Here is a 13,302-nt window from a genome sequence, read left to right as displayed (position 1 = left end):
ACCAATCTAACAAAGACATCCAGTGTTACGGGTCTGAATAAGAACAGAGGGAATCTTGGGGGAAGCAGTTGCTACTTATAAAACCAAGGAGGTTAGTTAGCGGTGGAAATAGTTATTCATAAATTCATGGGTGACATATTTAAATATAAAGGATGCACCAACTGGATACAAGAGTCAGGAAAGTTCTAGGGGGGACAGTGTTGAAACAAGTGAGGCTCTGCTCTCTGCAGCATCCTGACTGCCGTACTGCAGGAGCAAAGCCAAGGTGGGACCACAGGACACTCAGCAGAGAAGGGCACTTTGCAGACTAGGGGGCTTAGGGAGTCTTTCTGGAGAAGTGGTGTTTAAGCCTCGCCTTGAAGGAGGGACAGAGAGGTGGAGAAGGACACTGAGAGGACCCTAAGATCTGCTGGCCACCTGTCTGCCCCTCTACCTGCCCAGCACAAAAAGAACCAGGCACGAGGCCAGCAAGGACAAAGGGATAATTACTCCCCACCAAGGCTGTGCGTCTTGATCCACTGGACCCTGGTTTTCAGAATGCATGTGCCAAGCTCCAGCCAAGACAGCAGGAATCAGAACTGTAGGGCAGGGCTTGGTCTTCCCTGTGCTTTGAGGGAAGGCTCCCCAGGAATTCTCAAGAGCCCTCCCACTGCAAAAGCTGTAGATTCTCTCCAGTATCTTATTTTTCAAAGTGAGACAAATGAGGCCGAGAGAGGCCCCACTTATTCAGCCATTCGGTGACTACTGATTGGCTAAGGCAGTGACTGAACAAAGCACCTGCTCTCAGTACAAGTTCTTATCCACTGAGTCCTTGCCGTGACACCACAGGGGATGACTGTCACTCCCCCCCACCCCCCTTCTTTAAGACAAGGAAATTGAAGCATAAAAAGCTAAGGGAACATGAACAATCAGTGGTGAAGTCGAAGTTGAGTCTTAGGACTCTGAGACACAGCCCCACTTCAGCACTGCTTACTGAGAGCCTCCAGGGCACCCTGCCCTGCGCAGGCATGTGGGTGACGCATATGCTCAAAAAAATGGCCTCTGACCTTAGAAGAGGGGGACATGGAGTGAAGGGCAGTGGATAAAAGCTTCGCGCCAGACTGCCACTAAAATCATTCCGGAATGTTCCATGTGCAGAGTCCAACCAGAGTGCTGAATCAGGGATTCATCTAGACTGGCTCCGAGGTGGTTCCCCACCCAGACAGCCATGGGTCAGAACCATCCCTTACAGAATAAGCTGGGGGCGGGGTGGAGCTGAGCAGTCACTTCTCCCTTGGGGTCTCAGTGAGATCCAAATTAAGAGGCTGAAATGAAGCCTTGTGGTCCCCCGCAGCTAGTAGGAGTGATAAACAGCGAGATGTATTGGTCTCCAGCAAAGACAGCACCACAGAAAGGAAATCGCACCAGGAAACCGTTCCCAGGTTCCAGTGAAGAAGCTACTATATCTCCTTTGGCGGAAGAAACAGAACACAGCCCTAAATTCAGAGCAGGTAGGCATCAGCCCCAGGCCAGGGCTACCACTTCTAGCCATGTTAGGCCAGTTACTTGGGCACAGTCACCCAGACAGAAAATGGCAACCGGCAAAGGTTTCTGTGATTATTTAATACAAAGTTTGGAAGATGCTTCCCATCTTACCTGGCACACGACAGGTGCTCTACCAATGGCTGGTGCATCTGAATGTGTCTCTTAATGTAGGTCCTGAAAAACAGAAAGGCCCCTTTAAGGTTACATATCAGATGACCATGACCGGCATTATCTTTTTTTATCCTCCTTCCCTCAACTTTTGTTTTGCTAAGGGCAAGCAGAAAAGGACCAAATAACATCATGGACTCCAAGTTCCTGGAGCAGACAGCAAGGTGGCCTCTGGGAGCTTTCTTTTATTTTAAGCTGGAAGACAAAAAGTATTCTCCTCAAGGACAGGAGAAAAATCCATTAGTGGGACTTAACTGGTGAGGAAGCCCACAAATTACAGAATTCAAAAGGTGTGAGCAAGAAATATTCCCAGGGAACATTCAACTGTAAGAAATGATCAGTCAGAAAAAAAGCTATCTGAATTATGTGTACAGTTTCTGTAAGTTTCCTAGGAAAAGAACTAAGGCAATATTTACTGAAACTGTTCTTACTGTGCTTATTGAAATTGTCGATAGGTAAATGCTAGCAATTAGTAATTAGTGTTCTCCTAAATAGACAAAATGCTTAAGTAGAAAATGATGATCGATGGGACCAGACAGAATCTCTGGTCTCTCACACAAGAGATCTCACCTCCGACATCATAAAACCTATGACCACCATCCACTTCTCAGGATCTGGGCTTGAGAACAAACAGCCAGCACCAAGGGAGCTCACCCTGCAAACTCAAACCTGCATCATGATACCAACGGATGGCTGTACTTGCTAATTTCAGAACGGCATCGCAAGATTGCTATTTTTAAAATATGAACACGAAGACAAGAGCTCTGGAAGTAGATCCGCAGATGAAGAAAGCACATTTGGGGGAAAATAATGGCACCAACAGGACATGTCAGATACAAGGCCTTCACCTCACATCGGGGCCTCTGCTGGTATAAACTGGGTCCTGGCGAGGCTTCTAGGAAAAGGGCTGAGAAGGGACCCAGGAATAGGGGCCTGCTCCAAGGGGCCAAAGCAGCCTTACACTTAGGAAGGGCCACGCTGATCTAAAATGCTTCCCCTATAGGTAGAGTAACCTGAGAAGTAAAGAGAAGTGAGATGATGAGCATCAAATAGAGACCTGAGTTTAAACCACCTGGGACCTTGTTCTCAACTGATTAATAACGTCAACAACATGTAGCCAAAAGGTGGAGGAAGCTCATCCAATGTAGCCACAAGGTGGAGGAAGCAGCCGTCCACAGAAGGCTCATCAAGGCCAAATGCACAGACGAAAGAGTAAGCAAAGGGGCACTGTGCACATACACACCATAGAGTATTACGCAGCTTTAAAAAGGAGGAGATCCCGTCCCACGCTGCAACCAGGGTGAACCTTGAGGACATTACGGTAAATGAAACAAGCCAGTGACTAGAGGACTAATACTAAATGATTCCACTCATATGAGGTTCCCACTACGGTCAAGTCCAAACAGAATGCTGATTGCCAGGGAAGGACTAGATATCATTTAAGAGATATGGACTTTCAGTTCTGCAAGATGCAAAGAGTTCTGGAGATGGGCCCCACAGCTGCATGAAATGCACCTCACGCCGTTGAACTGTACACATTAACAACAGTAAGACAGTCAACCAGATAGATAGATAGACAGTATGTTATAATCTAAAAAATCTTTTTAATTTTGTAAATCAATAAACTGATGCCTAAACCCAAGGCTTGACATGAGATTTAGATAAGGAGCTGGCCTGTACCATCTAAACACAGGCCCTGGCACAAGGTAAGGGCTCAAATAGGTGTTTGTTCCTCCCACTGTCTTCACTTTCAAAGTAAGAACGCAAGCTGTGGGCAGAGAAGCGAAGTGCCTGGGGGAGTAACTAGCAGTTGGGAAATCTGGTTCAAATCTGGTTCACCACATCCTGGTTCAAAACGGGTTTCTCCTCTCAACAGCAAGGGAGGGGGAGGACTAAGGAAGGTCAACTAACCTCTCCAGCAGCCTGTTAGGATGTAGACTCCGATCTCAGAGAGGATGGTCTGTGAATCAGTGTGTGGCCCACACCTAGGGAAGTGCCTGGTCCACAGTGATCTGGCCTCAATGGTCTTCCCAGGGCAAAATGGGAACAAAATCATCATGTCCGAATTACCAAGCCTCTGCCCTGACCCTCCTTGTGCCAGGCCACTGCTCCAGCAACATCTGGAATGACAGATCCACCTGCTAGCAGCAGCCTGCAATGGAAACCCCGAGGGACACTGCCAGCCCGGGGCCTCTCTGCAGACCTGCTCTACCACACCTTGGCCATGATCCCTACTCTTATGTCCACACACCCTCATTACAGCCCTGGAGAGTGAGGCCTGCACTCCTGGACGCTCCCTCCAGGGAACCTTCATCCTGGACTCTCAGGGCAGACGAGATTCCAAAGCCTCCACCCCGGATGCCTCTCTTGTTTCTTCCTTTCCTTCCACCTTCCTTAGTCCCATCTGTGCGCCAAGGGAAAGGTCAGTAAGCCCTGCCCCATCTCCGCACTCTCAACAAAGCTGCCCGCTGGCAGAAAACTGACATCTGCAAGGAGATAACAGCTCACTTGTTTCTCTCTCCATCAACTTGGTGGCCCAGCATAGCTGCCACCTGGGCTGAGGATGTCAACCTTTGTGAACACCTGCCCCAAAAGGGCCCAAGGCCTGCACCTCTGCTCCTGTTCCCCCGTGCCCACTGCTCAGCCACCTACACACACCCACACCCACACAGCCTACACCAGCAATAACAGCACAAGGAATCAAGAACAGCACATGGCAGCATGTCACTAGAGCCCAAGCCTTAGGGTGATCCCCCACAGAATGGACACACTGACAGGACAGGCCTGGCCTCGCCACGCCGCAGTGAGGATCCTCAGCTGTCCAATCGTAAGACCTGTCCTACCTCAGATGTGGTGCCACACCTAGATCTGCCCCCAGAGCTTCACTCCAACCCCACCACCTCTTGCACCAGCAAATATGTTTATAATAATCATATTTAATATAACAATCACTCAGCCGGGATTATAGAACACACTCCTGCTCACTACTCTTCAGCTAGGGAAAACCACGCAGCCCTACAAAGGGCCAGGAGACGGTAACATTCCTGTGTCCGCAGAAGAAGAGAGCTGGATCTGGGTGAGAAGCAGCAGTTTCTCGCACCAACATAGTCCTCTGTCCTCAAGAGCTCCCAGGAGATGAGCCACAGAAGTTCCCAAGAAGAAAACCTGATGGAAGATCTGTAGCAAAGGCTCACCAAGAGCCCCGCCTGCAGGAGCGGAGGAAGATGCCCCGGTCCTGCCCGGGAGCCCTCGGTGCAGGAGGGCGCATCACCAAGGAGGGGACACCCAGACAATGTCATGCACGGTGCAGAGGATCTTGCCATGGGGCATTTCAGCAACCACTGCTCAGTGGCCTCAAAACGGCTCCTGGCCTTGAATGGCACTGCAGTCTCGTCTTGTCCAGTGTCAGGGCTCCATGAGCCTGTGTACCTGACACAGTGACTGCCAGGAGTCACCAGGACCACAAGGAAGCAGCTCAGCACCAGCCAGACACCCGGGGCCCAGGGGAGGCAGTGTGGGTTGAGATCTCAGCCCTGCTGCGTGCTCTCGGGAGCTAGCATGATGCTGTCTGTGGGCCTGACACTGTGAAATAGAAGCTCTTTTTTCAGGAAAGCTGTGTTTTCATTAACAAAACAAATCTATGAACAAAGAAGGGGCAGTCTGTGGTCAAAATTGTGAGCAGATATAAAAAACGCTCAAAACAATATTGATGATTAATGTTATTATTATACCTAGAGATCTACAGGAGGTAACACGTCCCGAGTGCTTCCCACATACCAGGCTTTAACAAAATATTCCCATCCTATTTTACAGATGACAAAAGTGAGGAACAGAAGTCAACTAAGTTGCCCAGGATCGTGTGAAGGTGTTCCAGAAAGTGGCTTTGTATTAAGCCTCAGCAGGGACTTCACCTGCAGCATAGAGGCAGACAGGACCACAGACACCAACAGGAGAGGGTTCAAGTCTCAGCTCGGCCACTCAGTCCCTGCTTGATCTTGGGGATGCCTCCTCCGTAAGCCTCACTTCGTTTCTAAAGTGCAGATTAATGTAGCCTCATCTGGCAACGGAGATAATTAAAATAACACGAGAAAGCGCACTGCACAGAGAAGCTCTCAATAATGCTGGTGTCTTTCTTTCTTTGGTGGCAGAGGGGGCCCCAGACCTCTCAGCTTGCCCAGTTTGCCCTGTCACGATTGGGGCTGGGGGAGGGGAGGAGAGTGGAGGACGACACCGGGATAATACCGTCCCCATTTCCAGGGGTCCTTCTGTGCTCTGGTGAACTTTACCAGAAATAAAAGGGAGGCACGAGTGCCTTTATTTTCAAAGGATGGCAAATCAAGGTTCCTGAACTTGAAGACACCAAAAGAAACCTGGGGGTTTAAGGTAGCCACATGTTTGGGCCCACTCACGTGTAAGTACAGCTTTAAGGGAAGGCAATGTCAACATGCAGCGCCCCACATCTGTTAATCTGGCAGAATGAAAGCCTCCCGGGGTTCCCAGTGGACATGACACGTGTGAGGGGGGATCCGCGTCACTGAACTTGGCTCCAGCCAGGGGTGCAGCTCCCCTTTCTTCTTCCACTGCTTGGCAATGGCTCATGGCAGAACCCACCCTGAGGGGCAGAGAGGAGGAAGACGGGAGGTCTGAAAGGCAGAAAGACCCTTTAGATCCCTGAAGACTGCTAAAGCCCCTTCCAGATTTAAGGGGCTCCAACTTACCTAGACCAGTGTTTTCAACCTTTTTAATCTCCTGGCATACTTGAACCGATAGTTAAAGTATGCTGATCCAAAAAAATGAATAAACAAAAAAATATATACTTTGCTTTGAACTTCCTTCAAAAATAATTGAATTAATGATCCTTAAAAATTATTGTGGAACACTGACCTAGATAATCCTAGAGTCCCCACTAGTGCCTACAATGGAGCGGGGTCCCATCCCAGGGAGGACAGGGAGGCCCCTATTCTCAGGGGGGTTACAACAAAGATGCAACAAAGTGCCACGCTGAGGGTTATTCAATACCCCAACACATGATACCGATCCTAAGGACACAAGTGAGAAAGACAAGCAGAGACGTGGGGACCCCCAGGCTGGCTTTGTGGGGAAAGATGCGACCTGGGCAGAGTGCAGTTGGCCTTGCCGTGCTGACCGCTCAAGTCTTCCTCTGCTTGTTTTAAAACCGCATACTCATGCACACACCTCCAGGCAAGACCCTGAGCTCCTTGAGGGTAAGGATACTGTTCCTGTTCACCACAGTATCCCCAGTAACACATAGAAAATAAGGACTAGAATGCTGCCCGCCTGCCTGCCTGGCTGGCTGGCTGGCTGGCTGGCTGAAAGGGTGGTTAACTGGTCAACCAAAGCCCACAGAACAAGGCTTTCTCTAGAGGCCTGTGGCCACCTCGTCCCTGTTCCTACTCTCTGAAGGGACAGCACAGAGAGCCTGCAGTCCCCAAGTTCCACAGTCGCTGCCCATATTCAGACCGTGCTTCTGCTGCACCCTCAATCTTCAGGCTTCTCCCTCTCTCTATCTCTCTCTCTCTCAATCTCTCCCTCTTCTCTCCAGATCACCTTTAACCCAGTTCTTCTCTTCACCTGGATCCTGGCCCAGCTCTAGGTTGGTTCACAGTTTCAAAACAAGCCACAGGCAGAGACAACAGCCCCAGCCCAGCAGGCCTCTGGATGGATTTTTATCATAAGGCATTGCTGACCTCTGCTGTGACCCAGAACTCAGGGACCTGCGCTCCCTCCTGAATGCAGGTCAGCAATCCTGCTTGCTCTGCCAAACACAAGCCCGAGTCTGACACGGGGCTGTGCTCGCCCACCCTCAAGGACAGAAGGTACAGCGGGAGCAGTGCTATGTCACCCTACCCACAGGCTGCGACCGTGTGTTTCAGCCAGCGAGACTATGGGGCATCTCAGCTTGACCTCCTCGTCCTCCTGTCCTGTCCTCGAAACATCTCCACCACCGCACTAAGAAGTGGGTTTTGTTTTGTTTGTTTTCATGACAGAACATCCTGGTAAGGAATACTGGCATCTTTTTATTTTTTCAAAGTGACATGGACACCCTGCCACTCCATGCAAATTAATGTTTTCAACCCAGATGAGTCATTTGGTAGGAACAGGGAGTTAGCAAGCCTGCATTCGGGTTGACCCCTTTATCACAAAGTCTAACGCGTAGCGCGGTGTTCAGGGCTGAAAAACTTTAAGAACAATGAGATCTTGTTTGTGATGGTGATATCCATCAGCACGGAAAATAAGGAGAAAATCAGGGAGACAGTTTAAAACTGGGGTCAAGCAGAGTTCATCCTGAGGGAGAAGCCGGCTACACCAACGTCTGCAAATTCTTGGGAGCGAAGGAGGGACTTAACCTCTGACCCTTGGTCATTCATTTGTGGCTCCCGAGGATTAACTGAAAGCGTTTACTGAAAAATCATATGCCGAAAAATGCTCAGCCTATAGTAATTTACCATCTAGAGACAGCCTAGAGGGAGCCCGTGCTGCCCGGCACAATAGTCATTAGCCACAGATGGCTAAATATGTTAAGTTTAAATTTATTAAAATGACATGAAATGAAAAATTCAGTTCTTTGGTTACACTAGCCACACTTCACAGGCCAGTAGCTACCCCATCTGACACTGCAGAGAGAACATTTCCGTCAAGAACAGAGTAATACTGCCCAGGGCTGGTAGACAGGTAAAGAAGTAGCTTGGAGCCAGAGCGTCTTATGTGATGTTGGGGCAAGCTACTTAACCTCTCTGCTTCACTTCCTCATCTGTAAAATGGGTACAGTATTAACATAACAAGAGGAGGATTATCTGCTTTGCAGGTACTTAAAATAGTGCTCAACCCTAACATAAACACCCACTGGATGGTACCCCCAAGTGGGAGACAGACATCTGGATGGTACAGAACGGGTCACTGGGAGGATTTTTTTTTTTTTTTTATGGCAAGCATCTCCTATGGGGCCAAACATAGCAGACACCCAGGCCACTCTCTCTTTTGTTCAACAAATGCTCGCAGAGCACCTGCTATAGACTAAGCATTCTTCCACGCTCCAAAGACATAGAAATGAGCAAAGGCCTTGCCCTCACGGAGCTTAGTCTCAAGAAGGCTGTCATTGCTTCTGCAAACAGGAACACCAGCACATCCATTTTTAACTCATACCCTTAGCAATGAAAAAGAAATGCCAAACATACAGCTACCCCCAAAGGAGGAGCCTAATAAATGGGCTCTAATGGATGAACAAACAGAGAGATGAATGAATGAGAGAATGAAGGAGGGGGCTGGGAGGAGGCTTGGGTGGATCCAGAGCTCATTACCCTCTGGTGCACGGAGGTGGCTAACTCAGGGAGCTGTTGCCAGGAGACACTAATAAATGATCATAAAGCAGTCTGCAAACAGTGTTATGTATAAAAGCTTCATCATCTTGAACAGGCATCTTCAAACCCAAACAACTGGGATAGAGATGACCCGCGCACACATGCCCTCCGCCTTCTATTCTGAGCTCTGCTGTGACTCACCCGGTCACCTGGGGCTGCTCACTCAGGGACCAAACAGCCTTCTGCTGGTCCTGGACACACAGAGCCACCCCCAGGGGGAGGCATCTGACTGCACAGAAATTGCCTGCCCAGCCCTCAGACTCACCCGCTGGCCTGAGCAACGTGCATTCTAGCACTGGTTCTTTTCACAGGAGGAGGCTAGTGGCGCCACGGCCCTGCACGTGTTTCTATTTCTAAAATCTCAAAGCTCCTTTTGGTAGGTTTGCAGCTCCCTGACACAGCTAAATGTCACGGGCTGGGGCTATGTTGAATCACTGGATGTACTTCTTACCAGCAGGCTGGGCCTCAGAGAGCTATTTCAAGTCCTCCAGTCACCGTCTCCCCTTTTCAGTTTAGTAAAAATAGTGTTTGCTTCAGGATGTTGTCGGGAGGACTACATGAGATAAAGTGCCCGAGTGCTCGGCAGGACCTGGCTTACATCCTGTGTGCCAAGATTGCCAGACAGGAAGAGGACATGTGGTTCCAGGCCCAGGGACGCTCCCTCTCTACCAAGACCACTCACTCCGCCTGCCCTCGCCCACCTCCTCTTCCTTCCAAGGAGAGGGCCAGATCAGATCGGTGCTGCACACCCCCTTGCAACTTCCTTCCCAGTTTTCCCATAACCATGGCTTTTCATCCCGCAGAAGACAAAGCATATGGAAATTCAGCACAAGAATTCATATCCCAACCTCTTCCATCCGCCTTACTTCCAAATGGTGACAGCACTTGGCAGAGGTCTGGGCACGTGCAGGGGCATGTGGGAACCCCACCCTGTAAATGAATGAATGGCCTTGACCTGCTCATCTAAACCAAGACCCAAGAAACAGCAGGTTCAGAATACAACTGTGTGTGGTTTATACATTCATTGAAGACACACAGCCAGGTATTAACGCAAAAGTACTTAACTTTTTTTTCCTATTAGAGACAGAGTCTCACTCAGTTGCCCTGGGTAGAGTGTAGTGGAGTCATTATAGCTCACAGCAACCTCACACTCTTGGCCCCAAGAGATCATCTTGTCTCAGCCTTCAGAGTAGCCGGGACTACAAGCAGCCATCACAATACCCAGCTAGTTTTTCTATTTCTAGTAGAGACAGGGTCTTGATTTGCTCAGGCTGGTCTTGAACTTCTGAGCTCAGGCAATCCACCCACCTCAGCTTCCCAGAGTGCTAGGATGACAGGCATGAGCCACCCTGCCCAGCCAGAAGTGCTTATCTTATTAAACACCGTACTTCAGCACACACAGGACTAGAAGCTATCTAAGGTTCTTCAATGTCTGACATTTCTACAGTGATTCCTGCTAGAGCTGACCTAGCTGGGAGGACAGGGCTGAAATGAGGTGAATGGGGCTCCCCACATGGCCTCAAATAGTCACTGTTCATCTCCTCCCTTACCAAGCCCACCCAAAACCAACCATACCATGGCCTTCCCTCTGGCCTGTGGCCCTCCCCTAGCAGGTCCTTGACTGAATCATAGGCAGTGTCCATCCCCCACATAGCACAGCCCTCCCGTCAGAAGGGTCTCTGTGCACTTTATTATATTCCGTCACTTGATGTCCCTTTCTAGTAGCTGCCCAGCCCTGGTTTGGTCAACCAGAAATCACTGACCATGTCCATTTCCACCTGCTGTGCGACTTATCTCCGCTCCACGGTGGCTGAGCACACAGATGTGACGGTGAACATGGCTGACCTCGAGGGGCTCAAAACAAACGGAAGGACTGCAAGATGCCACAGACCAGCCTCAAAACTGAATGTGTTGCCCCAAGTACTTTGACAAAATCCTACCAGATGCCAGGAATTCGGGGCTGGTTCCAAAGGCGGGGATCTGGATAGAAGGGTCATGAACTGGACTCCAAAAAATGAGCAAAGGTTAGACAGTGAGAGCGAGAGGAGGGCAGTGAGGGAGATCGCTATGCTGAAAACAGGACTTTCTGGTCAACACTCATCATTCTGGGCCCTCTTCCCCTCGGAGCCAGCCCCTTTGGAGCCACTTAAGAGTTCTACTGAGCCCTCCCTATTCTGTCTGTTGGTCAGCTACTCCCTGCCAGATCTGACCCCATCAGCCCTGCTCACCTTCCCTACTCCCTGGGCCCTGACCCAAAACAGCACTCTCTGAGTTGGCATTAAGTGTGGCAAGGCTAAAATTAGGACTGTTTCCATAGATATCTAGACTTCTCTGTAGCAAATCTGTTCAGCTCCCAAGTGGGGGACAAAAAATATTTTCCATTCTGACTGCAAAGCCAATCCAGGGTTCTGGAGAACTCAACCCTGCTCACCTCTGGACCTTCCTAACCCCACGGGAACGGAAAAAAGGAGCCCCCTCCAGTCAGCACAGAGGCACAGACTAAGGGACTAGGAATGCCATCTGTTCTCACAGAGCTATAAGGCAGCAGGCAGTGGGAGGGATAGCTGCCTTAGGACGCGTCCATGTGTCCAGACCACCAGCGCACACGTGCCCTCATGTCATCATGGGAAAAGGGCACTTTCTGGGAAGTGGTTCTCCTGTACACCCAGGTCAGAGACAAGGCAATGTGGATCAGGAAAAGCCTGTGAGATGAGCCCATCACGCAGTTAACAGATGGGAAACTAAAGTCCAAAATGGGAACCAACCAAGGCCACAAAGGGAAGTCACTATTGGAGGACAGGGCAGTGACAACAGCAACTGACACAGTGCACGAGGCTTCACGTGGGTTGTCTCACGTCATCCTAGCCACAAGTTGAATTGTGCCTCCCCAAAAAGAAAGGACACGTTCAAGCCCTAACCCTCAGGCACTCAGAATGTGACCTTATTTGGAAATAGGGTCACTGCAGAGGCAATTACTAAGAGAAGGTCACAGTGCAGTAGGGTGATGGCTGATGTCCTTCAACCACAGCCACGTGAAGACATACAGAGGGAGCACCATGTGACAACAAAGGACTGAAGTGAGCCACTTGTAAGCCACAGAGCGCCAGTGGCTGGCAGCAAACGACCAAAAGCCAGGAAGAGGCTGACACTGACGCCCTGACAGGTTTCAGTGGGAGCACGGCCCTGCCAGCTCACCTCGTTTCAGATTTCCAGCCTCTAAAATAGGGAGACAGTAGATTTCTGCGATGGTGAGCCACCCGGTTTGTGGCATTTTGTCGGGACAGCCCTAAGAAACTGACTCAGCCCTCATCACGATTCTCTGAAGACTCAGACACTGACACAGTTGGGTTTTACACACCAGGGCACTGGAGTTCCACTATTCACGAATACCAGTAACAAACACCAAGGTGGCACTAAGGGCTTTCCGTATTCATATAAACGCGTGTAATTTCTACAATCACTCTAACTCCATGACAACTCCATGAGGCTGTCCCATTTTAAAAGAGGAAACTGAGGCATAAGGAAGTTAAGTATTCTGTGTAAGCTCACACAGCTTGTACGGCGGTAGAGTCTGAGTTCAAACCCACACCTAGAATCTGTGCTCTTTCTTACTCAGTACAACTGCCTAATACCCAAAGACGGCCTCTGACTCTGGACATGAACTCAGGTGGTCTGGTTTCCACACCCGCATCCTTAGCACCTTTTTCAACTTTGTACTCCACTGGCCAGTGGAGCACTCAGCACACAGTGGCACCCGGAAATATTTATCTGATGGCACAAGTAAGTTAATTAAATAGGCAGTGACCTCTAGACATCCGATTAGTCCAAATTAAAGGAGACTTATGTTCATTTTAAGACCAGCCCTGTTCTATGGGCAACAGAAATCAGGAAAGGAAAAACTGAGGTATCTTGAGTACAAAGCCGGCAGGGTGAAATAAACTTTCTCCCTTGCAAAGCTTTTATGTGCTAGGTCATTTCGGTAAACATTTCCTGAGCACCTATCATGTGCCAGCACTGCCTCAGCGAAGGGGAGTACAGAAAACACAGCCCCAGCCGAGGAGGGGCTCAGTCTGGAAACACATGCAAATGGCCAAATTATGATATGAGGTTGAACAACTAAGTTTCCAAAGTCATCCTAGAATAAGTGCTATATACCTCAGTGCTGAATATCACTACCATCACCCTGGAAGCAACCCCCTTGGGAGGCTACACAATGATACCAGCACCTGGT

The 13,302-nt window shown here is 49.6% G+C and overlaps 1 protein-coding gene across 2 annotated transcripts in view; it reads right to left on the bottom strand.

Moving 5' to 3' along the window:
* LARGE1 (LARGE xylosyl- and glucuronyltransferase 1) overlaps positions 1-13,302 on the bottom strand; it is a 514,791-nt gene that overhangs the window by 457,662 nt on the left and 43,827 nt on the right. For both annotated transcript variants that reach the window (XM_012801262.2, XM_023509378.1), the window contains exon 2: positions 1,636-1,698. In XM_012801262.2, coding sequence (XP_012656716.1) covers positions 1,636-1,673 — 38 coding nt within the window. In that variant the 5' untranslated portion in view covers positions 1,674-1,698. The remainder of the gene's footprint in view (positions 1-1,635; positions 1,699-13,302) is intronic.

The sequence above is a fragment of the Otolemur garnettii genome, unplaced genomic scaffold (assembly GCF_000181295.1).
Source record: "Otolemur garnettii isolate 467f Iridium unplaced genomic scaffold, OtoGar3 scaffold00007, whole genome shotgun sequence".
Lineage (NCBI taxonomy): Eukaryota > Metazoa > Chordata > Mammalia > Primates > Galagidae > Otolemur > Otolemur garnettii.
This window is presented reverse-complemented; position numbering and strand designations above follow the sequence as displayed.